The 27,037-nt window shown below is 46.2% G+C and overlaps 1 protein-coding gene across 1 annotated transcript; it reads left to right on the top strand.

The window, feature by feature from the left end:
- The first annotated feature begins 15 nt into the window (after window positions 1-15).
- LOC311110148 (catenin delta-1-like) lies at window positions 16-20,240 on the top strand. The gene is made up of 12 exons (XM_084188703.1): window positions 16-56; window positions 1,656-1,767; window positions 2,432-2,449; window positions 13,139-13,204; window positions 13,698-13,825; window positions 14,249-14,399; window positions 14,538-14,733; window positions 16,179-16,375; window positions 16,946-16,996; window positions 17,177-17,259; window positions 18,522-18,576; window positions 18,934-20,240. The coding sequence occupies exons 1-12, from the start codon at window positions 27-29 to the stop codon at window positions 18,993-18,995; spliced, it is 1,149 nt and encodes a 382-aa protein (XP_084044829.1). The 5' UTR covers window positions 16-26; the 3' UTR covers window positions 18,996-20,240.
- Window positions 20,241-27,037: the final 6,797 nt, after the last annotated feature.

Raw genomic sequence — 27,037 nt, 5'->3', positions numbered from 1 at the left:
TGTCTCTCCAGCTGATAGAGAACAGTATGTGTCTGCTGAGGAATCTATCCTATCAGGTATTGTTGTTGTTGATAATGTTCCCCTTTCTCCCCTGTTTCTTTCTAGTGTTTTCTTCTGCCTTCTGTGACCTTTTGAATTGTACTTTAAAGAGATTCTCTGGTACTTCTGTGGGCTTTATTAGCCAGTAGTTGTTAGTGTTGCACGGTATTCCCAAACCTCTGTACGTTTTCGATACCAGAACATGACAAACGGTTCGGTACTGGAATTAATGTTACTTTTGGTGCTTGTGTCAAATGAGTCTCACGTCGTCTACTGATTGAGAGAGGATCAAGTCTGTTTATCAGCGTAGACGATGTCCCCTTATAGCGCCAGAGCACTGTGCCTGCTCCACTTACCCACTGCTGGCTCTAGCCTGTTCTGAGGAACCACTGCACTCACTGGGAGTCCGGGCTGCATCATCGTGTTGCACAGAAGTTAACACACTTTAATAAAGCAACACGGCATATAGAAATGTTGAAACTGTTAATTACTGTTAGCAAAACAATGTCCATTACAGGCTAGAACACTTTACAATGCAAGAAGATAGCGGTAGCTTCCAGCTTTGTAGGAACATTTTCCTTGCTAGCTTACAGCTGAAGCTAACATCAATTCAATGCCCTACTACCTTGTTTGTGATGACATTCAAACCATAACGAAAAATATTTCTGATTTCAAAGCTGATTGTAACCAAAACCTTTATTAATTCACTTCGTCTCTCCCGCCTCATTTCTTTCCCAGTCAAGATCATATTTGCTTGAGCTTTGAACTGACTGTGTGTGTAAATGATGTCATGGGTCTTAAAGAGACAGTGCACACTTTTATAAAATGAGATTGCTTCTTCTATGCAAATCTTGATTTACCCAGTTTATCAATAGAGATTTACCATTCAAATAAATGATTACCATTATGTTGTTATGGAGTTAGATTAGTAAAAAAACTAATTAAAATTGATTGTATAATTGATTCATTAACGCATACATTCAAAAATCAAACATTTAAAATGTAATGATATTGAACTCGAAGATCTGTCTGGATCAAGTGCCATTCTGTGACTTTGGCCATGGTATCGTTTTTTTGCCATGGTATCGTTTTGGTACTGTATCGAGTATCATGATACTAAACCTGGTATCTGTATCGCAGTCGAAATTCTGGTATCGTGACCACTTTTCACAGTTCTTAAAGTAGCGCTCACGAGCCAAAAGTGGTCCCTGAAAATTGCGTACTACGTCACATATGCATAGATATGTGCACCACGTCACTGCTCTCTCTCTCACTCTGTTGTGTGTGCATCTTGCTAGCTGTCACTCAAATGACGAGGGGCTGAAGCTCATTGGCTAGAACTTGAATTGCTAGGGTGTTGGCCCACATGGGGTAAAATGTAGGGAAAATGGCGCAGCACAGCTTCCAGAAAAATATGCTTTCAAACTAGGGATTTCGTGGCTAATTGAAGTAAGACAGTAATTCTGCTCATAGATTATGAATGCATGAAGTACATATTGACACATCAGCCCAAAGCGGGAGGGTTAAAAAATTACTTAGGAGTCAGCAAAGTTCCGGAGCATGTCTTTAAATAAGCAATATTATACTATATAATTCTAATTGTGATTTGACCTTAGGTGCACCGGGAGGTGCCGGGCGCTGAGCGCTACCAGGAAGCCATGTCCCTCAACCAGGGCCCCGCCCCCTCCACTGGAAAGACCAACCGCTTCAGCTCCCGCAGGGGCAAAGGTGGGTGTGTCTGTGTTCTCCTGTTTGAGAGTGTTTATATTATGTGTGTGGAAGACAGATGGAGAGGGAGAGTGATGTAATTGTTGACTTTAGAGTGTGTGTGTGTAGTATAGTGACAGTGTAGCAGGAAAGAGAGACAGCAGACAGGTCTCTGTTTACCCCATCCTAAAGATTGGTCTCTGTTTACCCCGTCCTAAAGAATGGTCTCTGTTTACCCCATCCTAAAGATTGGTCTCTGTTTACCCCGTCCTAAAGAATGGTCTCTGTTTACCCCGTCCTAAAGAATGGTCTCTGTTTACCCCGTCCTAAAGAATGGTCTCACTCTATCCTTACTGTCTGTGTGTCTGATGTCTGTCTGTGATATAAATTATTTGTTTGTTTCTCTCTGACATTTTGTTTTTGATGGTTTGCCTTTGTGTGTCTGTCTGTGTGCTGGCATGCACATTAGTGTGTGTTTTTGCTGGGATAGTTTCTAATCTAAGCCTACAGTTGAGCTATGCTTGGTGCTTTGGTGGGAGGAGCTGTGGAGGTGTTTGGGTGGCTGGGTCACTACTGCTGTTCTCGCTCAGACTGAAATGAACTTCCTTTCTCCTCTCCTTCCATCATTCCTCCCTCCCTCATCCTCCTCCCTCGTTCTCTTCTCCTTCTTTCTGCTGTGGAACAGACGAGTGGTGTTCTAAAGGTAAGCTCTGACTCTTTGATGACCTCTGCTTGGCTGCTTGCTAGAGCATTAATTAGGACTGGCTAATGCTACTGTCAGTCTCCTAACTCTAATGCTACTGTCAGTCTCCTAACTCTAATGCTACTGTGTCAGTCTCCTAACTCTAATGCTACTGTCAGTCTCCTAACTCTAATGCTACTGTCAGTCTCCTAACTCTAATGCTACTGTCAGTCTCCTAACTCTAATGCTACTGTCAGTCTCCTAACTCTAATGCTACTGTCAGTCTCCTAACTCTAATGCTACTGTGTCAGTCTCCTAACTCTAATGCTACTGTCAGTCTCCTAACTCTAATGCTACTGTCAGTCTCCTAACTCTAATGCTACTGTGTCAGTCTCCTAACTCTAATGCTACTGTGTCAGTCTCCTAACTCTAATGCTACTGTGTCAGTCTCCTAACTCTAATGCTACTGTCAGTCTCCTAACTCTAATGCTACTGTCAGTCTCCTAACTCTAATGCTACTGTCAGTCTCCTAACTCTAATGCTACTGTCAGTCTCCTAACTCTAATGCTACTGTCAGTCTCCTAACTCTAATGCTACTGTCAGTCTCCTAACTCTAATGCTACTGTCAGTCTCCTAACTCTAATGCTACTGTCAGTCTCCTAACTCTAATGCTACTGTCAGTCTCCTAACTCTAATGCTACTGTCAGTCTCCTAACTCTAATGCTACTGTGTCAGTCTCCTAACTCTAATGCTACTGTGTCAGTCTCCTAACTCTAATGCTACTGTGTCAGTCTCCTAACTCTAATGCTACTGTGTCAGTCTCCTAACTCTAATGCTACTGTGTCAGTCTCCTAACTCTAATGCTACTGTGTCAGTCTCCTAACTCTAATGCTACTGTGTCAGTCTCCTAACTCTAATGCTACTGTGTCAGTCTCCTAACTCTAATGCTACTGTGTCAGTCTCCTAACTCTAATGCTACTGTGTCAGTCTCCTAACTCTAATGCTACTGTGTCAGTCTCCTAACTCTAATGCTACTGTGTCAGTCTCCTAACTCTAATGCTACTGTGTCAGTCTCCTAACTCTAATGCTACTGTGTCAGTCTCCTAACTATAATGCTACTGTGTCAGTCTCCTAACTCTAATGCTACTGTGTCAGTCTCCTAACTCTAATGCTACTGTGTCAGTCTCCTAACTCTAATGCTACTGTGTCAGTCTCCTAACTCTAATGCTACTGTGTCAGTCTCCTAACTCTAATGCTACTGTGTCAGTCTCCTAACTCTAATGCTACTGTCAGTCTCCTAACTCAAATGCTACTGTGTCAGTCTCCTAACTCTAATGCTACTGTGTCAGTCTCCTAACTCTAATGCTACTGTGTCAGTCTCCTAACTTTAATGCTACTGTGTCAGTCTCCTAACTCTAATGCTACTGTGTCAGTCTCCTAACTCTAATGCTACTGTGTCAGTCTCCTAACTCTAATGCTACTGTGTCAGTCTCCTAACTCTAATGCTACTGTGTCAGTCTCCTAACTCTAATGCTACTGTGTCAGTCTCCTAACTATAATGCTACTGTGTCAGTCTCCTAACTATAATGCTACTGTGTCAGTCTCCTAACTCTAATGCTACTGTGTCAGTCTCCTAACTCTAATGCTACTGTCAGTCTCCTAACTCTAATGCTACTGTCAGTCTCCTAACTCTAATGCTACTGTGTCAGTCTCCTAACTCTAATGCTACTGTGTCAGTCTCCTAACTCTAATGCTACTGTGTCAGTCTCCTAACTATAATGCTACTGTGTCAGTCTCCTAACTCTAATGCTACTGTCAGTCTCCTAACTATAATGCTACTGTGTCAGTCTCCTAACTATAATGCTACTGTGTCAGTCTCCTAACTCTAATGCTACTGTGTCAGTCTCCTAACTCTAATGCTACTGTGTCAGTCTCCTAACTCTAATGCTACTGTGTCAGTCTCCTAACTCTAATGCTACTGTGTCAGTCTCCTAACTCTAATGCTACTGTCAGTCTCCTAACTCTAATGCTACTGTCAGTCTCCTAACTCTAATGCTACTGTGTCAGTCTCCTAACTCTAATGCTACTGTGTCAGTCTCCTAACTCTAATGCTACTGTGTCAGTCTCCTAACTCTAATGCTACTGTGTCAGTCTCCTAACTCTAATGCTACTGTCAGTCTCCTAACTCTAATGCTACTGTCAGTCTCCTAACTCTAATGCTACTGTGTCAGTCTCCTAACTCTAATGCTACTGTGTCAGTCTCATAACTCTAATGCTACTGTCAGTCTCCTAACTCTAATGCTACTGTGTCAGTCTCCTAACTCTAATGCTACTGTGTCAGTCTCCTAACTCTAATGCTACTGTCAGTCTCCTAACTCTAATGCTACTGTCAGTCTCCTAACTCTAATGCTACTGTGTCAGTCTCCTAACTCTAATGCTACTGTGTCAGTCTCCTAACTCTAATGCTACTGTGTCAGTCTCCTAACTCTAATGCTACTGTGTCAGTCTCCTAACTTTAATGCTACTGTGTCAGTCTCCTAACTTTAATGCTACTGTGTCAGTCTCCTAACTCTAATGCTACTGTGTCAGTCTCCTAACTCTAATGCTACTGTGTCAGTCTCCTAACTCTAATGCTACCGTGTCAGTCTCCTAACTCTAATGCTACTGTGTCAGTCTCCTAACTCTAATGCTACTGTGTCAGTCTCCTAACTATAATGCTACTGTGTCAGTCTCCTAACTATAATGCTACTGTGTCAGTCTCCTAACTCTAATGCTACTGTGTCAGTCTCCTAACTCTAATGCTACTGTCAGTCTCCTAACTCTAATGCTACTGTCAGTCTCCTAACTCTAAAGCTACTGTGTCAGTCTCCTAACTCTAATGCTACTGTGTCAGTCTCCTAACTCTAATGCTACTGTGTCAGTCTCCTAACTATAATGCTACTGTGTCAGTCTCCTAACTCTAATGCTACTGTGTCAGTCTCCTAACTCTAATGCTACTGTCAGTCTCCTAACTCTAATGCTACTGTGTCAGTCTCCTAACTCTAATGCTACTGTGTCAGTCTCCTAACTCTAATGCTACTGTGTCAGTCTCCTAACTCTAATGCTACTGTGTCAGTCTCCTAACTCTAATGCTACTGTGTCAGTCTCCTAACTCTAATGCTACTGTGTCAGTCTCCTAACTCTAATGCTACTGTGTCAGTCTCCTAACTCTAATGCTACTGTGTCAGTCTCCTAACTCTAATGCTACTGTGTCAGTCTCCTAACTCTAATGCTACTGTCAGTCTCCTAACTATAATGCTACTGTGTCAGTCTCCTAACTCTAATGCTACTGTGTCAGTCTCCTAACTCTAATGCTACTGTGTCAGTCTCCTAACTCTAATGCTACTGTGTCAGTCTCCTAACTCTAATGCTACTGTCAGTCTCCTAACTCTAATGCTACTGTCAGTCTCCTAACTCTAATGCTACTGTGTCAGTCTCCTAACTCTAATGCTACTGTCAGTCTCCTAACTCTAATGCTACTGTGTCAGTCTCCTAACTCTAATGCTACTGTGTCAGTCTCCTAACTCTAATGCTACTGTCAGTCTCCTAACTCTAATGCTACTGTGTCAGTCTCCTAACTCTAATGCTACTGTGTCAGTCTCCTAATGCTACTGTGTCAGTCTCCTAACTCTAATGCTACTGTGTCAGTCTCCTAACTCTAATGCTACTGTGTCAGTCTCCTAACTCTAATGCTACTGTGTCAGTCTCCTAACTCTAATGCTACTGTGTCAGTCTCCTAACTCTAATGCTACTGTCAGTCTCCTAACTCTAATGCTACTGTCAGTCTCCTAACTCTAATGCTACTGTCAGTCTCCTAACTCTAATGCTACTGTGTCAGTCTCCTAACTCTAATGCTACTGTGTCAGTCTCCTAACTCTAATGCTACTGTGTCAGTCTCCTAACTCTAATGCTACTGTCAGTCTCCTAACTCTAATGCTACTGTGTCAGTCTCCTAACTCTAATGCTACTGTCAGTCTCCTAACTCTAATGCTACTGTGTCAGTCTCCTAACTCTAATGCTACTGTGTCAGTCTCCTAACTCTAATGCTACTGTGTCAGTCTCCTAACTCTAATGCTACTGTGTCAGTCTCCTAACTCTAATGCTACTGTGTCAGTCTCCTAACTCTAATGCTACTGTGTCAGTCTCCTAACTCTAATGCTACTGTGTCAGTCTCCTAACTCTAATGCTACTGTGTCAGTCTCCTAACTCTAATGCTACTGTGTCAGTCTCCTAACTCTAATTCTACTGTCAGTCTCCTAACTCTAATGCTACTGTGTCAGTCTCCTAACTCTAATGCTACTGTCAGTCTCCTAACTCTAATGCTACTGTGTCAGTCTCCTAACTCTAATGCTACTGTCAGTCTCCTAACTCTAATGCTACTGTGTCAGTCTCCTAACTCTAATGCTACTGTGTCAGTCTCCTAACTCTAATGCTACTGTGTCAGTCTCCTAACTCTAATGCTACTGTCAGTCTCCTAACTCTAATGCTACTGTCAGTCTCCTAACTCTAATGCTACTGTGTCAGTCTCCTAACTCTAATGCTACTGTGTCAGTCTCCTAACTCTAATGCTACTGTGTCAGTCTCCTAACTCTAATGCTACTGTGTCAGTCTCCTAACTCTAATGCTACTGTGTCAGTCTCCTAACTCTAATGCTACTGTCAGTCTCCTAACTCTAATGCTACTGTGTCAGTCTCCTAACTCTAATGCTACTGTGTCAGTCTCCTAACTCTAATGCTACTGTCAGTCTCCTAACTCTAATGCTACTGTGTCAGTCTCCTAACTCTAATGCTACTGTGTCAGTCTCCTAACTCTAATGCTACTGTCAGTCTCCTAACTCTAATGCTACTGTCAGTCTCCTAACTCTAATGCTACTGTGTCAGTCTCCTAACTCTAATGCTACTGTGTCAGTCTCCTAACTCTAATGCTACTGTGTCAGTCTCCTAACTCTAATGCTACTGTGTCAGTCTCCTAACTCTAATGCTACTGTGTCAGTCTCCTAACTCTAATGCTACTGTGTCAGTCTCCTAACTCTAATGCTACTGTGTCAGTCTCCTAACTCTAATGCTACTGTGTCAGTCTCCTAACTCTAATGCTACTGTGTCAGTCTCCTAACTCTAATGCTACTGTGTCAGTCTCCTAACTCTAATGCTACTGTCAGTCTCCTAACTCTAATGCTACTGTGTCAGTCTCCTAACTCTAATGCTACTGTCAGTCTCCTAACTCTAATGCTACTGTCAGTCTCCTAACTCTAATGCTACTGTCAGTCTCCTAACTCTAATGCTACTGTGTCAGTCTCCTAACTCTAATGCTACTGTGTCAGTCTCCTAATGCTACTGTGTCAGTCTCCTAACTCTAATGCTACTGTCAGTCTCCTAACTCTAATGCTACTGTGTCAGTCTCCTAACTCTAATGCTACTGTGTCAGTCTCCTAATGCTACTGTGTCAGTCTCCTAACTCTAATGCTACTGTGTCAGTCTCCTAACTCTAATGCTACTGTGTCAGTCTCCTAACTCTAATGCTACTGTGTCAGTCTCCTAACTCTAATGCTACTGTCAGTCTCCTAACTCTAATGCTACTGTGTCAGTCTCCTAACTCTAATGCTACTGTGTCAGTCTCCTAACTCTAATGCTACTGTCAGTCTCCTAACTCTAATGCTACTGTGTCAGTCTCCTAACTCTAATGCTACTGTCAGTCTCCTAACTCTAATGCTACTGTGTCAGTCTCCTAACTCTAATGCTACTGTCAGTCTCCTAACTCTAATGCTACTGTGTCAGTCTCCTAACTCTAATGCTACTGTGTCAGTCTCCTAACTCTAATGCTACTGTGTCAGTCTCCTAACTCTAATGCTACTGTGTCAGTCTCCTAACTCTAATGCTACCGTCAGTCTCCTAACTCTAATGCTACTGTCAGTCTCCTAACTATAATGCTACTGTGTCAGTCTCCTAACTCTAATGCTACTGTGTCAGTCTCCTAACTCTAATGCTACTGTGTCAGTCTCCTAACTCTAATGCTACTGTGTCAGTCTCCTAACTCTAATGCTACTGTGTCAGTCTCCTAACTCTAATGCTACTGTCAGTCTCCTAACTCTAATGCTACTGTGTCAGTCTCCTAACTCTAATGCTACTGTCAGTCTCCTAACTCTAATGCTACTGTGTCAGTCTCCTAACTCTAATGCTACTGTCAGTCTCCTAACTCTAATGCTACTGTGTCAGTCTCCTAACTCTAATGCTACTGTGTCAGTCTCCTAATGCTACTGTGTCAGTCTCCTAACTCTAATGCTACTGTCAGTCTCCTAACTCTAATGCTACTGTGTCAGTCTCCTAACTCTAATGCTACTGTGTCAGTCTCCTAATGCTACTGTGTCAGTCTCCTAACTCTAATGCTACTGTGTCAGTCTCCTAACTCTAATGCTACTGTGTCAGTCTCCTAACTCTAATGCTACTGTGTCAGTCTCCTAACTCTAATGCTACTGTCAGTCTCCTAACTCTAATGCTACTGTCAGTCTCCTAACTCTAATGCTACTGTCAGTCTCCTAACTCTAATGCTACTGTCAGTCTCCTAACTCTAATGCTACTGTGTCAGTCTCCTAACTCTAATGCTACTGTGTCAGTCTCCTAACTCTAATGCTACTGTCAGTCTCCTAACTCTAATGCTACTGTGTCAGTCTCCTAACTCTAATGCTACTGTGTCAGTCTCCTAACTCTAATGCTACTGTGTCAGTCTCCTAACTGTAATGCTACTGTGTCAGTCTCCTAACTCTAATGCTACTGTGTCAGTCTCCTAACTCTAATTCTACTGTCAGTCTCCTAACTCTAATGCTACTGTGTCAGTCTCCTAACTCTAATGCTACTGTCAGTCTCCTAACTCTAATGCTACTGTGTCAGTCTCCTAACTCTAATGCTACTGTCAGTCTCCTAACTCTAATGCTACTGTCAGTCTCCTAACTCTAATGCTACTGTCAGTCTCCTAACTCTAATGCTACTGTGTCAGTCTCCTAACTCTAATGCTACTGTGTCAGTCTCCTAACTCTAATGCTACTGTCAGTCTCCTAACTCTAATGCTACTGTGTCAGTCTCCTAACTCTAATGCTACTGTGTCAGTCTCCTAACTCTAATGCTACTGTCAGTCTCCTAACTCTAATGCTACTGTCAGTCTCCTAACTCTAATGCTACTGTGTCAGTCTCCTAACTCTAATGCTACTGTGTCAGTCTCCTAACTCTAATGCTACTGTGTCAGTCTCCTAACTCTAATGCTACTGTGTCAGTCTCCTAACTCTAATGCTACTGTGTCAGTCTCCTAACTCTAATGCTACTGTGTCAGTCTCCTAACTCTAATGCTACTGTGTCAGTCTCCTAACTCTAATGCTACTGTCAGTCTCCTAACTCTAATGCTACTGTCAGTCTCCTAACTCTAATGCTACTGTCAGTCTCCTAACTCTAATGCTACTGTCAGTCTCCTAACTCTAATGCTACTGTGTCAGTCTCCTAACTCTAATGCTACTGTGTCAGTCTCCTAACTCTAATGCTACTCTGTCAGTCTCCTAACTCTAATGCTACTGTCAGTCTCCTAACTCTAATGCTACTGTGTCAGTCTCCTAACTCTAATGCTACTGTGTCAGTCTCCTAACTCTAATGCTACTGTGTCAGTCTCCTAACTCTAATGCTACTGTGTCAGTCTCCTAACTCTAATGCTACTGTGTCAGTCTCCTAACTCTAATGCTACTGTGTCAGTCTCCTAACTCTAATGCTACTGTGTCAGTCTCCTAACTCTAATGCTACTGTGTCAGTCTCCTAACTCTAATGCTACTGTGTCAGTCTCCTAACTCTAATGCTACTGTCAGTCTCCTAACTCTAATGCTACTGTCAGTCTCCTAACTCTAATGCTACTGTGTCAGTCTCCTAACTCTAATGCTACTGTGTCAGTCTCCTAACTCTAATGCTACTGTCAGTCTCCTAACTCTAATGCTACTGTGTCAGTCTCCTAACTCTAATGCTACTGTGTCAGTCTCCTAACTCTAATGCTACTGTCAGTCTCCTAACTCTAATGCTACTGTCAGTCTCCTAACTCTAATGCTACTGTGTCAGTCTCCTAACTCTAATGCTACTGTGTCAGTCTCCTAACTCTAATGCTACTGTCAGTCTCCTAACTCTAATGCTACTGTGTCAGTCTCCTAACTCTAATGCTACTGTGTCAGTCTCCTAACTCTAATGCTACTGTCAGTCTCCTAACTCTAATGCTACTGTCAGTCTCCTAACTCTATGCATGCATTGTCATGCTCTCTACCGTCCCGTAGAGGAGGATGAGTGTAACAGAGAAAGTGCACGTGTGAGAGTGTGTGTGTGAGCATGCGTGCTCCTACATAGCGGCTTTTTCAGTGGCTCACAGAGGTGTGTGGTTCTAGAGCACCATAGAGTGGGCAGAGTGTTCTAGAGCACCATAGAGTGGGCAGAGTGTTCTAGAGCACCATAGAGTGGGCAGAGTGTTCTAGAGCACCATAGAGTGGGCAGAGTGACGAGGAAAGCAAAGGCTAGCTTTTTCAAACAGAAATGTGCATCCTGTAGCACTAACTCCAAAAAGTTTTGGGACACTGTAAAGTCCATGGAGAATAAGAGCACCTCCTCCTAGCTACCCACTGCACTGATGCTAGGAAACACCGTCACCACCGATAAATCTATGATAATCAAGAATTTCAATAAGCATTTTGCTACAGCTGGCAATGCATTCCACCTGGCTACCCCTACCCCGGCCACCAGCTCTGCACCCTCCGCTGCAACTTGCCCATGCCCCCTGTCAATCACCGCATTCTTATTGGCAGACTAAATAGCCTTGGTTTCTCAAATGACTGCCTCGCCTGGTTCACCAACTACTTCTCAGATAGAGTTCAATGTGTCAAATCACAGGGCCTGTTGTCTGGACCTCTGGCAGTCTCTATGGGGGTGCCACAGGGTTCAAATCTCGGGCCGACTCTATTCTCTGTGTATATCAATGATGTCGCTCTTGCTGCTGGTGATTCTCAGATCCACCTCAATGCAGACGACACCATTTTGTATACATGTGGCCCTTCATTGTGTTAACAAACCTCCAAATGAGCTTCAATGCCATACAACACTCCTTCCGTGGCCTCCAACTGCTCTTAAACGCTAGTAAAACTAAATGCATGCTCTTCAATCGAACGCTGCTTGCACCTGCCCACCCGACTAGAATCACTACTCTCGGCGGGTCTGACTTAGAATATGTGGACAACTACAAATACCTAGGTGTCTGGTTAGACCGTAAACGCTCCTTCCAGAGTCACATTAAGCATCTCCAATCCAAAGTTAAATCTAGAATCGGCTTCCTATTTCGCAACAAAGCCTCCTTCACTCATGCTGCCAAAAATGCCCTCGTAAAACTGACTATCCTACCGATCCTTGACTTTGGCGATGTCATTTACAAAATAGCTTCCAACACTCTACTCAGCAAATTGGATGTAGTCTATCACAGTGCCATCCGTTTTGTCACTAAAGCTCCATATACTACCCACCATTGTGACCTGTACGCTCTCGTTGGCTGGCCCTCACTACATATTCGTCGCCAAACCCACTGGCTCCAGGTCATCTATAAATCACTGCTAGGCAAATCCCCGCCCAAACACAGCCACCATCAGGTCCAACACCATTGGTCACCATAGCAACACCCACCTGTATTATGCGTTCCAGCAGGTATATCTCATTGGTCATCCCCAAAGCCAACACCTCCTTTGGCCGCCATTCCTTCCAGTTCTCTGCTGCAAATGACTGGAACGAACTGCAAAAATCTCTGAAGCTGGAGACACTTATCTCCCTCACTATCTTTAAGCATCAGTTGTCAGAGCACCTTACCGATCACTGCACCTGTACACAGCCCATCTGTAATTAGTCCACCCAACTACTTCATCCCCATATTGTTATTTACATTGTTATTTATTTTGCTCATTTGCACCCCAGTATCTCTATTTGCACATCATCTTCTGCACATCTATCACTCCAGTGTTAATACTAAATTGTAATTATTTTGCACTATGGCCTATTTATTGCCTTACCTCTATAACTTACTACATTTGCACACACTGTATATAGATTTCTATTGTGTTATTGACTGTACGTTTTGTTTATTCCATATGTAACTCTGTGGTGTTGTTTTTATCGCACTGCTTTGCTTAATCTTGGCCAGGTCGCAGTTGTAAATGAGAACTTGTTCTCAACTGGCTTACCTGGTTAAATAAAGGTGAAATAAAAATAAATAAAAAGAGGGTTCTAGAGCCCCATAGAGTGGGCAGAGTGTTCTAGAGCCCCATAGAGTGGGCAGAGTGTTCTAGAGCCCCTTAGAGTGGGCACAGTGTTCTAGAGCCCCATAGAGTGGGCACAGTGTTCTAGAGCCCCATAGAGTGGGCACAGTGTTCTAGAGCCCCATAGAGTGGGCACAGTGTTCTAGAGCCCCATAGAGTGGGCACAGTGTTCTAGAGCCCCATGGAGTGGGCAGAGAGTTCTAGAGCCCCATGGAGTGGGCAGAGAGTTCTAGAGCCCCATAGAGTGGCAGAGAGTTCTAGAGCACCATAGTGTGGGCAGAGGGTTCTAGAGCACCGTAGTGTGGGCAGAGGGTTCTAGAGTGTTCTGTGTGTCTGTTCCTGAGTGTTCTGATGTTCTGTTGCAGGGAGAAATAATGAGGACGGAGCAGGAGATATGATTGACATTCCAAAGAGGACCACACCTGCCAAAGGTAACACAATATAAAGTGTCGTCATGTAGACTAGAATATGAATCCTTCTCAGTTGTCTAAAAACATCTCTCCTGTCCACTTCTTTATTGTAATGATCTGAAAGAAGTGACCAGGTGAAAGCTCAGCCAGCCTGATGAGCTTCCATCACATTGTTATCACCTGTGTAGTTCTTTCAAAATCATGATGCTTTCAAGACAACATGTCAGTGATCGTCAGGTCTGAAAGTCAGAGCTCTAGGAGGAGGCCCGAGTTTCCGACTTGGAATTCCGAGTTAGATGACCGTTGAAAGTGATTTTTCCCAGTCGGAGCTAGTTTTTTCCCCCTGAGTTCCCAGTTGTCTTGAACGCACTGTCAGAGATTTGTGAATGCAGCATCAGTGCAGGTGAAAAGGAGAAGACCAGTGTCTACATGTTTCTGACTCCCCTCCGTACCTCCCTCCCTCCCTCCCTCCCTCCTCTCCCTCCCTCCCTCCTCTCCGTCTGTGTGTGTCCAGGTTATGAGTTGTTGTTCCAGCCAGAGGTGGTGCGTGTCTACACCTCTCTGTTGAAGGAGAGTAAGAACCCCACCGTGCTGGAAGCCTCCGCCGGAGCCGTGCAGAACCTGTGTGCCGGACGCTGGACCGTGAGTCAACCACAACACCATCACACACCTTGAGACACCACGGCCTGTTACTTTAACCCAAACACAACCACCATCAGGTCCGACACCACCACACATCCCTTTCAGCCTCCTTCCTTGGCCTCTAACAAAGACACAGCCCTTTACACCTGAACCGTAAGTCAACCACAGTATAATCGCAAACTCCACCTTCAACCAAGACACCACCTTTCTAGACCCTTATTAAACCACAGTCTAGTACTCAAAACAGTCTGTCCATTTCCTGAACACAACAACACTAATGCCCACTCTAGAATAATCATTCATCTGTATTTATTCTCTCTCTCTCTCTCTCTCTCTCTCTCTCTCTCTCTCTCTCTCAGTATGGGCGGTATAACTGTTAATTCTCTCTCTCTCTCTCTCTCTCTCTCTCTCTCTCTCTCTCAGTATGGGCGGTATATCCGTGCATTGTTGCGTCAGGAGAAGGGTCTTCCCATGATGACAGAGCTGTTGGCCCATGGTAACGACCGGGTGGTCAGGGCCATGTCTGGAGCTCTGAGGAACCTGGCTATTGACGCACGCAACAGAGACCTGCTGGGTTAGTAGTGTTTGTGTGGAACTGTTCAACTGTATTCATTTTGTTTTTCGCTCTCTCTCGCTCTCTCTCGCTCTCTCTCTGAGCTAACCTGTGTGTTTACATACTATAGCTATTAATCTCGACCTCTTGTCTCTCTAGGTAAACATGCAGTTCCCCACCTGGTATCCAACCTGCCTGGTGGGGGTCAGAGCCAGCCTGTGAGGGCTCTGTCAGAGGAGACGGTGGTGTCTGTACTGAGCACCCTTCATGAGGTACTGGGCTCCAGCCTGGACGCTGCCAAGCTCCTCAGAGCCTCGCAGGGCATCGAGAGACTGGTGCTCATCAATAAGGACAGGTAAGATGGAGTGTGTGTGTGTGTGTGTGTGTGTGTGTGTGTGTGACAAAAAGAGCTTCATGTGTCTATATCCATCAGTAAGGATGGGGTTGAACAGGAGTGTCAAACTCAATCGCTGGTGGGCTGAGGGCCGGCAGGGTATCTCTCCTCCCTTGTACTGATCATTAGACAGGAATTGAAAGGAAATACCAAAAAAAAAAAAAAGAGCCATGTCCCTCCAGAGATAAAGTTGAACTCCCCTGGGGGGCCAGTATGAAAATGTATGCACTCACTAACTGTAAGTCGCTCTGGATAAGAGCATCTGCTAAATGACTAAAATGTAAATGTAAAATGTAACTCCCCTGGGGTGCACTGGGTGTTTAGTTGAACTCCCCTGGGGTGGACTGGGTGTTTAGTTGAACTCCCCTGGGGTGGACTGGGTGTTTAGTTGAACTCCCCTGGGGTGGACTGGGTGTTTAGTTGAACTCCCCTGGGGTGGACTGGGTGTTTAGTTGAACTCCCCTGGGGTGGACTGGGTGTTTAGTTGAACTCCCCTGGGGTGTACTAGGTGTTTAGTTGAACTCCCCTGGGGTGGACTGGGTGTTTAGTTGAACTCCCCTGGGGTGGACTGGGTGTTTAGTTGAACTCCCCTGGGGTGTACTAGGTGTTTAGTTGAACTCCCCTGGGGTGGACTGGGTGTTTAGTTGAACTCCCCTGGGGTGGACTGGGTGTTTAGTTGAACTCCCCTGGGGTGGACTGGGTGTTTAGTTGAACTCCCCTGGGGTGGACTGGGTGTTTAGTTGAACTCCCCTGGGGTGGACTGGGTATTTAGTTGAACTCTCCTGGGGTGGACTGGGTGTTTAGTTGACCTCTCCTGGGGTGGACTGGGTGTTTAGTTGAACTCTCCTGGGGTGGACTGGGTGTTTAGTTGACCTCTCCTGGGGTGGACTGGGTGTTTAGTTGAACTCTCCTGGGGTGGACTGGGGGTGTCTCCTATGGTTTTGTTTTGTGGGGTATTTCTATCACCTCTTTCTATTTGATGCTGTTTCTCTTTCTGAGTCCTCTAGTTCTCTCTCTCTTTCTGAGTCCTCTAGTTCTCTCTCTCTTTCTGAGTTCTCTCTCTCTCTCTTTCTGAGTCCTCTAGTTCTCTCTCTCTCTCTGAGTCCTCTTCTCTCTCTCTCTGAGTCCTCTAGTTCTCTCTCTCTCTCTCTTTCTGAGTCCTCTAGTTCTCTCTCTTTTTGAGTCCTCTAGTTCTCTCTCTCTCTCTTTTTGAGTCCTCTAGTTCTCTCTCTTTCTGATACTCTTTATAAATGGAACTGTTTTAAGCTGTAGACTCCCCCTGGTAGTAACCGGTCAGAGCGAGAGGTGCGTGGGTAAGTCCTGCTACTCCAGATGGTGTCTAACTCTAACTCTCTCTCTCTCTGTCTCTCTCTCTGTCTCTCTCTGTCTCTCTCCCCTCCCCCTAGTAACCGGTCAGAGCGAGAGGTGCGTGGTGCAGGCCTGATACTCCAGTTAGTTTGGGGCTATAAGGAGTTGAGGAAGACCCTGGAGAAGGATGGCTGGAAGAAGACAGACTTCATGGTGAATCTCAACCCCCCCAACAACTCCCAGCCCCGGGTCAACGGAGGATATGAAGACAGCACGCTGCCGCTCATAGACAGGGGTGAGACAGACCATAGATCTAGATACACGTACTAAGAGGTCTTCACAGGTCTACCTGAATATCTGAGACCCGACTCCGGAACTAAGCGGGTCTGAGTCCAAAATTCGAACTCGTCCGTCGGGTCTGGGTTGGATCCATGTTTGATTGTCATGGGTCTCTGGTCTATGTAACTACAGCTGATGGACCAGACCGGACCCGACTGGACCACGGCTCTGAATAGACTATAGCTGTCGTATTCAATGTTTTTCCCCCCAGAATTTCTCACAACCCACACCCCACCACAAATCAAATGACACAACCCTAAAATGGGTAAATTTCGATTTTTACATCAACAAAATAACCTTTTATTCATTACATTTTCATCTCTCCGATAAATGAATGTACTCAATAAAATTATAAAATGGTGTTTTTCAAATTATTTCTCAAGAGTTTGTATATTATACCAATCTGTACTCTAAATTAAAAACAAAAAACATGAATTTTTTTGAATGTGGCGACCCCAGTCACCCAACCACTGCCTATAACCACACACTATCAGTCTATCATCCTGTGACTGTGTTTGTTTGTCAGGAGGAGGAAACAGAGAGAGAGACATGATTCCACTAAATGATATGGGACCAGGTATGTCTGAGCACACACACACACACACTCACACACACACACTCACACACACACACACACACACACACACACACACACACACACACACACACACACACACACACACACACACACACACACACACACACACACACACACACACACACACACAGTTGTTAACAGCCCTTGGCTGTCTTCCAGATGCCTACTCCACACTGGACCAGAGGGGGAGGAAGAACACTCTGGACGCAACACTCGAGCCTGCTGACAAAGACACAGCACAGGTACACACACACACACACACAGAGCATGTTCTCACACGTCTCACTAAATACTGTGGTTAGCTTCTTTTCTCACAAACGATTTCTCACTTAACTTCCCCTCAACTTCTTCTGACACTAACCCACTTTATCAACCCTCCCCCTCTCTCTCTCGCCCTCTCTCTCTCCCTTGTTATCACATTCTTCTTGTCTTCATATTGTTATTTCTGAACACACCCTTCTGTCTGTCACTTTCTCTCTGCCCCCTCTGCCCCCTCTGCTTCAACCCACCACCTCTCTGTTACCACCTCTCTGTTACCACCGCTCTGTTACCACCTCTCTGTTACCACCTCTCTGTTACCACCTCTCTGTTACCACCTCTCTGTTACCACCTCTCTGTTACCACCTCTCTGTTACCACCGCTCTGTTACCACCTCTCTGTTACCACCGCTCTGTTACCACCGCTCTGTTACCACCTCTCTGTTACCACCTCTCTGTTACCACCTCTCTGTTACCACCTCTCTGTTACCACCTCTCTGTTACCACCTCTCTGTTACCACCTCTCTGTTACCACCTCTCTGTTACCACCGCTCTGTTACCACCGCTCTGTTACCACCGCTCTGTTACCACCGCTCTGTTACCACCGCCCTGTCACCACCGCCCTGTCACCACCGCCCTGTCACCACCGCCCTGTCACCACCGCCCTGTCACCACCGCCCTGTCACCACCGCCCTCTCACCACCGCCCTGTCACCACCGCCCTGTTACCACTGCTTTCTCTTCCCTCTTCTCCCTCCCCCCTTTTCTCGCTCTCCTCTCCTCCTAACTACCCTCATCTCTCCTCTCATTGTCTCTCCCCTCATCTCTCCCCACCTTGTCTCTCTCCATCTTGTCTCTCTTCCCTCCACCCCCTCTCGAACTACCACTCCTCCCCCTTCTCTCTTTCTCCCCCTCCTCCCCCCTTCTCTCTTTTCCTCCCTCCTCCCCCTTCTCTCTTTCTCCCCCTCCTCCCCCCTTCTCTCTTTTCCTCCCTCCTCCCCCTTCTCCCCCTCCTCCCCCCTTCTCTCTTTTCCTCCCTCCTCCCCCTTCTCTCTTTCTCCCCCTCCTCCCCCCTTCTCTCTTTTCCTCCCTCCTCCCCCCTTCTCTCTTTCTCCCCCTCCTCCCCCCTTCTCTCTTTTCCTCCCCCTTCTCTATTTCTCCCCCTCCTCCCCCCTTCTCTCTTTTTCTCCCTCCTCCCCCCTTCTCTCTTTCTCTCCCTCCTCCCCCCTTCTCTCTTCCCCCTCTCAGGGAGGGCTGTATGAGGAGAGGCGGGACTCTGTTCCTCTCATGGACTCTTATGACGGTTAGGCCACACCCCCTCACACACTGCATGTGAGCGCATGGTATGTGTGTCCACTGACTGAACACCTGCCTTTCTCACTAAACCGCATGGCCTAACCTGTGTGTCCATTGGGTTGGTTTGTTCTTTCTTGCTCCCTCTGCTGGTGAATTGTATATTTGATGTAGTATGTTGTTGATCTTGTGTCTTGATGTTTGTTCATTTGTTCCATGTCTGTTCCGTGTCTGTGTCCTCTCAATCCTCTAAGCTTATACAGCTGGTTTATGAGTGGCACTCGTACAACAAATATTGCACATGGTATTAACCCCTCTCTCTCTCTCTCGCTCCACACCCTCTCTCTCCTTTCTTGTCTTCCCACAGAGAAACTGATAGTGTGCATCACTAGAAGAGAGCAGCCTCTTCCAGCCTACTGCCCCTGCTGAACCTCTGGACACAACACTGACTCCACTAGGACTGGACTCTCTCTCCTTCTGTCTCTCTCCTGTTTTCTGACTATTTTTCTCTTTTCTTTCTCTCTCTCTCACCCCTTCTCTCTTTCTCTCTCCTCTCTCATTTTCTGACTCTCTCTTCATCTCTCTTTTTCCTGCTATCACTCTCGGGTTCTGTGACATAAGCCACTTGCATGACCTCCAACCTTCCTCACCTCCCTACTCTCTTTCTATCTCTGTCCCTCTCTCCCTATCTCTCCCTATCTCTCCATATCTCTCTGTCCCTCTCTCCCTATCTCTCCCTATCCCTCTGTCTTGCATTCCTCTCTTTAGACACAGACAGACTTTTATCCACTAAAGGAACACTATGGACTCCTGCCATCCTCCTGACATCCCTCTTCTACCTGTCAACACTACTGACACAAGACCACGTCCTATTTAGTAACCCCTCCCATCCACAGTGACACACTAATGACTCACCTTTGAACTCACCTAGAAGCTCCTCCAACACTACACTAACTCCTCCCACCACAATACGGACAGTTGTGACTTCATCTCGGAACTGGGAACGTTCACCACCACAGTAGCAAAGCTAATCAAAAGGGAACTGTTGGAATGGGATTCAAACTGTAACTGAACTTAAACTGACAAACCGCTTTTTTTACTGGAATGGTTAAAACCACATTTCTGGAAGTGACCGTGACGATTTCCAGTCAAGGTTTTTTTCTTGTGATAACTAATTACCACTAAACTTCTGCTGTGTTCCAACAAAGAATCAATGTTAGTTGATCTACTGCCGGTGTTGTTTTCGTATTTGTTTGAAGTGTGATTGCTGAGTTGTGGTTCTAACAACAGTGATGTACACATGCCAAACTACACACCACTATTGCAGTAACTTTATACTAAAGAGTATTTCTGAACAGTTCTTCTCTTCACAGAGCCTTGCTACAGGTATACTGGAAGGCTTTGCTGTTAACTATGACCACATTGTTAAGTTATGTGAGGGGGAAGGAGGTGAGAGCATATTTTGGCTTCTAACTGAATCGTACCCCAGACCAGGTTATGTCCCAAATGGCACACTGTTCCTTACATCAGGGTTATCCAACCCTGTTCCTGGAGAGCTACCCTCCTGTAGATATTCACTCCAACCCTGTTCCTGGAGAGCTACCCTCCTGTAGATATTCACTCCAACCCTGTTCCTGGAGAGCTACCCTCCTGTAGATATTCACTCCAACCCTGTTCCTGAGAGCTACCCTCCTGTAGATATTCACTCCAACCCTGTTCCTGGAGAGCTACCCTCCTGTAGATATTCACTCCAACCCTGTTCCTGGAGAGCTACCCTCCTGTAGATATTCACTCCAACCCTGTTCCTGGAGAGCTACCCTCCTGGTAGATATTCACTCCAACCCTGTTCCTGGGAGAGCTACCCTCCTGTAGATATTCACTCCAACCTGTTCCTGGAGAGCTACCCTCCTGTAGATATTCACTCCAACCCTGTTCCTGGAGAGCTACCCTCCTGTAGATATTCTCACTCCAACCCTGTTCCTGGAGAGCTACCCTCCCTGTAGATATTCACTCCAACCCTGTTCCTGGAGAGCTACCCTCCTGTAGATATTCACTCCAACCCTGTTCCTGGAGAGCTACCCTCCTGTAGATATTCACTCCAACCCTGTTCCTGGAGAGCTACCCTCCTGTAGATATTCACTCCAACCCTGTTCCTGGAGAGCTTCCCTCCTGTAGATTTTCACTCCCAACCCTGTTCCTGGAGAGCTACCGCTCCTGTAGATATTCACTCCAACCCTGTTCCTGGAGAGCTACCCTAGATATTCACTCCAACCCTGTTCCTGGAGAGCTACCCTCCTGTAGATATTCACTCCAACCCTGTTCCTGGAGAGCTTCCCTCCTGTAGATTTTCACTCCAACCCTGTTCCTGGAGAGCTTCCCTCCTGTAGATTTTCACTCCAACCCTGTTCCTGGAGAGCTACTCTCCTGTAGTTTTTTCTCTAACCCCAGTTGTAACTAACCTGATCCAGCTAATTATTAGAATGAGGTGCGCAAGATTAGGATTGGAGCGAAAACCTACAGGACGGTAGCTCTCCAGGAACAGGGTTGGAGTGAACCTACAGGACGGTATCTCTCCAGGAACAGGGTTGGAGTGAACCTACAGGACGGTAGCTCTCCAGGAACAGGGTTGGAGTGAACCTACAGGACGGTAGCTCTCCAGGAACAGGGTTGGAGTGAACCTACAGGACGGTAGCTCTCCAGGAACAGGGTTGGAGTGAACCTACAGGACGGTAGCTCTCCAGGAACAGGGTTGGAGTGAACCTACAGGACGGTAGCTCTCCAGGAACAGGGTTGGAGTGAACCTACAGGACGGTAGCTCTCCAGGAACAGGGTTGGAGTGAACCTACAGGACGGTAGCTCTCCAGGAACAGGGTTGGAGTGAACCTACAGGACGGTAGCTCTCCAGGAACAGGGTTGGAGTGAACCTACAGGACGGTATCTCTCCAGGAACAGGGTTGGAGTGAACCTACAGGATGGTAGCTCTCCAGGAACAGGGTTGGGCAGCCCTGCCCTATATATAGTGCACTACGTAAGGAATAGGGTTCCATATGGGATGCTGCCCAAATTGTAATCCTGACCCACCAACAATTTTGCCTACTTAGTCCTTGCAGTGGTTACCACGGGAACACCGGCTCTGTACTCGCCTTCTGCTGCTGTCTTTTGTGATGTCGCAGTGTTGTGGCAAAGGATTGTGGGAAAGTAAGTAGTTTGACGACCACTTTAACATTTTAGACGTGGGTCTTGCGTCACAGAACATTCTGATAGTCTGTTCTGCACAGTATATTTCTATGATTTTCAGCCGTGTAGAATAGACCAGTGAACCGTTTCGGCTCTATACAATACATTTCTATCTGTATCACTCTTTAGCGTCATTGTTATACCCTACTGAATAAGCCCCTTTTTCAACTCCCTCTTGTTCTAATGATTCTCCTGAAGCTTTGGGAGAAATCACAGATTTGATTGTTGATCCAGTGAGTGCATTTCTTTCTATCTGCAAATCTATATATATATATATGAATCTGTAAATATGTGATCGCCTTTAACTAACGTCTGTGTGGCTATTGGCTAACTGGAGTGCCTCGTTCGTTGATTGGTCTAATGGGGGGGGGGGGGGAATTGGTGTTTTTAAGGTGGGGTGGTGCCCTGGTGATATCATTCACTAGCAGCAACATTCCAGAACATTGCATCCAAATGGAATGTATAGAACAGTTTTGTGTTCCGCATAATAAAACAATGGAATGTATAGAGTTGATATGATTGATTCTCTGCATATGGAACCGAGAGAACCATGCCAGTGCCATACATTCCATGTCAGACTTGCAACATTCTGGAGTGTTCCGGCCTACTGAACCTACGCCTGGGTGTCCATCTACCCTGCTAGACTGGCTGGTGTCCATGGAGACCATAGAACAGAACACTGAGGGGAGAGGACACATTTAGCTGGTTGTTTCCCCCCAGACAGAGTTCCTTTAGTACCGTAGACAGCATTATTATTCTCAGTGCAGAGTAAGATGTAGATATTTTCTGAGTAGATCATTAAAGCACTAGGGGTAAAAGCGTTTCTTGGTTCCTTTGATTATTTTCATGCCAATCCAACACTACAAATGGTCAGTCTCAGAAAATGTAAATGAGTTGCCTTGTAACCAGATATAGTACTAGAATGAGATGATCTAGAACCGATACAGGAAATCATGTGGGAGTGGAATCCAATGGGAATGTAGGACTAAAGAAGTGTGGAGCATAAAGTTAAATTAGCAAGATTTGTATGAGTGCGAAGACCAGATTTTGATTCTAGTTGCTATTTAAAAAAATAAAAAAAGCAAATTTAACTATATATACAAGATAAATATTTGTTAATTTGAATGGTTTTATGTATTGGTCTTTATATATTTTATGATTTGGGTTTAATCGTCTTGCGGGTATTGTGGGTGTACACATATGCAATCGGTTTTATTTTTTAATTGAGAAACATTTATGGTTTATATATTTTAATTAAAGACAAAACAAGGAAGAAGAAAAAATGTAAAATCAGGATACGTCCCAAATGGCCCCCTATTCCCAATATAATTTAGTACACTACTTTTGACCAAGGCCTGATATGTCTCTGGTCAAAGGTATTTAACTATATAGGGGACAGGGTGCCTTTTTAGGAGTGTTTCTGTCTGTCATCAGTTTATTATTGGAACGCAGATCTAAAAGGTGATTCTGGATGAAAACATTCATCTCTTCTTCTATGCCTTTTGCTCTTGATGTTGCACATTTCCCTCATGAATGGAATATGTAACTAGCAATACTGTTTTTAATAAAGAGATTTTTTTTCAATGTTGGCCTTGACTTTTTCTCTCTTTAGCTCTCTGTGTGTTATTTGAGAAAAGCATGTGTTATAGTAAATGTTAGTTGTGCTCGCTGTAAAGTTGTACTCTTCATAAACACAAACATAAGTCATCATGCAGTGTTGAGACGCTGAGATCAATGGGGTCAAGCAACGCACGCCTCTGATTGGTTAAAGTCAACAGAATCCTTTCAACACTGCAATGAAGATTTCAACGGGTTTGCTCTTGATCAGATCAAATGGATCTGCCGCTGGCTGTGGAACAACTGAAGTTAATGATCAAGGACGAGCCGAAATGATTCGAATATGCAGTTCCCCCTTCTAGGCTTTTCCCACTAACCGGACGCATGAGCGCGCACGATCGCCCCTCGCGATTTTGACGTTGAGGAGAAAAGTCCTTTCTGATGTGTGACGTCAGTCCGTGAATTTGGCCACGTTGTGGGAATCGATCAATTAGGGAATATGTCAACATTAACTATTTGAAACAAATTGGTTGGCGATATACTGATTTTTTTTGACTGTGTTTGACAAAGCAAGTCACTAGACAAGAAAAAGCCCTGACTGGCATCGAAAAGGTAAGCATGTGCATTAGGTAGCCGTCTACCTAGCTAACACATTTAGCCAACTTCACCAGACTTTAGTTTCCCGTTCCTCCCCCAGCACGAGCGTGCTGATCAGTCTCCAAACTATAGCTAATTAGCTAGATAGCTGGACCACATTTACAGTTGTTTGAGAACTGAATTAATGTGCACTAATGCAACACATGAAAATGGATGTTTTTGAATGTAGGCCTATTGTCAGTGTGTCTTATTGATAAGCGGAGGTCGCCCACAACAGGCTTTGAAATGCATGGCTCTTGCAAGCGCTCCAACGAAACGAGCTGTCTTTTCTAGCAATACCACTGACTAACAACTGATACGACTAGCTAATTGTGTCTGAATTTGTTTCTTCTAGTCATGAAACGAATGTGTTAACTAATACATGACAATTGGAAGGTTTTCACGGAGTTCCTAATGTAAAGTACTAGCCACTCACTCCAGTGGCGTGTATTCATGGTGCGAAGGGAAGCCAGGCTTCCCCCAAAAATGGACAAAAAAACTTAAAGAATGTATCTTTCGTCTATCTGCGTTTCATAATGTAACTTCAATTCGCAAGAGGCTGGCTATCTCACAGGAGAAAGCATCCGAACGAGCGAAACAGCGCCCCTCTGTCTCTCTACGTGTAGGCTATCTATCTGATGCTGTCTGGTCCAAACGAGTATGACATTGTTACCGCCTGTAGCATCTCACAACCAACTTCATGCCTTGTCTGTTCAGCCCAGTCTTCTCCAAGCACGCCATTTTGAATAGGCCTACAGACAATGTATGAACATCTGGTTTTACCGTTGTTTCACTTAGTCAAATGCTGTATACCCGTCGGATCAATCTGCACAGTCATTTAAATCACTCCCTCCACCCTTTTCCCTACATCCCTTTATTTTCTGTCCTCTACACCCCACCACTCTATCCCTCTCTCCCCATTCGTCTATCCCTCTCTCCTTGCTACCCACTGCCCCCTTCCTTCCCCCTACCCCTTTTCCCTCTATCCCCCCTCTCCATTCTACCCTGTACCCCATCACTCCATCTCAGGGTGGAGGACCAGAAGAGGAGGATGTGGAGGTACCGTCTGCCTGGCTATGAGTTGAGGCTCCTGGAGGAACTACAGAGACAGAAGCACAACAGTCTCTACTGTGATACCCTACTACAGACTGATGGTGAGAGGGGGAGGGAGGGAGAGACAGCAGTCTACTGGGATACCCTGCTACAGACTGATGGTGAGAGGGGGAGGGAGGGAGAGACAGCAGTCTACTGGGATACCCTGCTACAGACAGATGGTGAGAGGGGGGGTGAGGGAGAGACAGCAGTCTACTGGGATACCCTGCTACAGACTGATGGTGAGAGGGGGAGGGAGGGAGAGACAGCAGTCTACTGGGATACCCTGATACAGGCTGATGGGGAGAGGGGGAGGGAGGGAGAGACAGCAGTCTACTGGGATACCCTGCTACAGACTGATGGTGAGAGGGGGAGGGAGGGAGAGACAGCAGTCTACTGTGATACCCTGCTACAGACTGATGGTGAGAGGGGGAGGGAGGGAGAGACAGCAGTCTACTGGGATACCCTGCTACAGACTGATGGTGAGAGGGGGAGGGAGGAGAGACAGCAGTCTACTGTGATACCCTGCTACAGACTGATGGTGAGAGGGGGAGGGAGGGAGAGAGGGGGGTGAGGGAGAGACAGCAGTCTACTGGGATACCCTGCTACAGACTGATGGTGAGAGGGGGAGGGAGGAGAGAGAGGGGGGTGAGGGAGAGACAGCAGTCTACTGGGATACCCTGCTACAGACTGATGGTGAGAGGGGGAGGGAGGAGAGACAGCAGTCTACTGGGATACCCTACTACAGACTGATGGTGAGAGGGGGAGGGAGGTGAGAGAGGGGGGAGGAGGGAGAGACAGCCGTCTACTGGGATACCCTGCTACAGACTGATGGTGAGAGGGGGAGGGAGGGAGAGACAGCCGTCTACTGGGATACCCTGCTACAGACTGATGGTCAGAGGGGGAGGGAGGGAGAGACAGCAGTCTACTGGGATACCCTGCTACAGACTGATGGTGAGAGGGGGGGGAGGAGAGACAGCAGTCTACTGGGATACCCTGCTACAGACTGATGGTGAGAGGGGGAGGGAGGGAGAGACAGCCGTCTACTGGGATACCCTGCTACAGACTGATGGTCAGAGGGGGAGGGAGGGAGAGACAGCAGTCTACTGGGATACCCTGCTACAGACTGATGGTGAGAGGGGGAGGGAGGGAGAGACAGCAGTCTACTGGGATACCCTGCTACAGACTGATGGTCAGAGGGGGAGGGAGGAGAGACAGCAGTCTACTGGGATACCCTGCTACAGACTGATGGTGAGAGGGGAGGGAGGAGAGACAGCAGTCTACTGGGATACCCTGCTACAGACTGATGGTGAGAGGGGGAGGGAGGGAGAGACAGCAGTCTACTGGGATACCCTGCTACAGACTGATGGTCAGAGGGGGAGGGAGGGAGAGACAGCAGTCTACTGGGATACCCTGCTACAGACTGATGGTCAGAGGGGGAGGGAGGGAGAGAGGGGGGTGAGGGAGAGACAGCAGTCTACTGGGATACCCTGCTACAGACTGATGGTGAGAGGGGGAGGAGGGAGAGAGAGGGGTGAGGGAGAGACAGCAGTCTACTGGGATACCCTGCTACAGACTGATGGTGAGAGGGGGAGGGAGGGAGAGACAGCAGTCTACTGGGATACCCTGCTACAGACTGATGGTCAGAGGGGGAGGGAGGGAGAGACAGCAGTCTACTGGGATACCCTGCTACAGACTGATGGTCAGAGGGGGAGGGAGGGAGAGAGGGGGGTGAGGGAGAGACAGCAGTCTACTGGGATACCCTGCTACAGACTGATGGTGAGAGGGGGAGGGAGGGAGAGAGAGGGGTGAGGGAGAGACAGCAGTCTACTGGGATACCCTGCTACAGACTGATGGTCAGAGGGGGAGGGAGGAGTGAGAGGGGGGTGAGGGAGAGACAGCAGTCTACTGGGATACCCTGCTACATACTGATGGTCAGAGGGGGAGGG

This window comes from Coregonus lavaretus (genome assembly GCF_964263955.1).
Source record: "Coregonus lavaretus genome assembly, contig: SUPER_35_unloc_2, whole genome shotgun sequence".
Lineage (NCBI taxonomy): Eukaryota > Metazoa > Chordata > Actinopteri > Salmoniformes > Salmonidae > Coregonus > Coregonus lavaretus.
The sequence above is the reverse complement of the archived record's forward strand: the minus strand, read 5'-3'. Positions and strand labels throughout refer to the sequence as shown.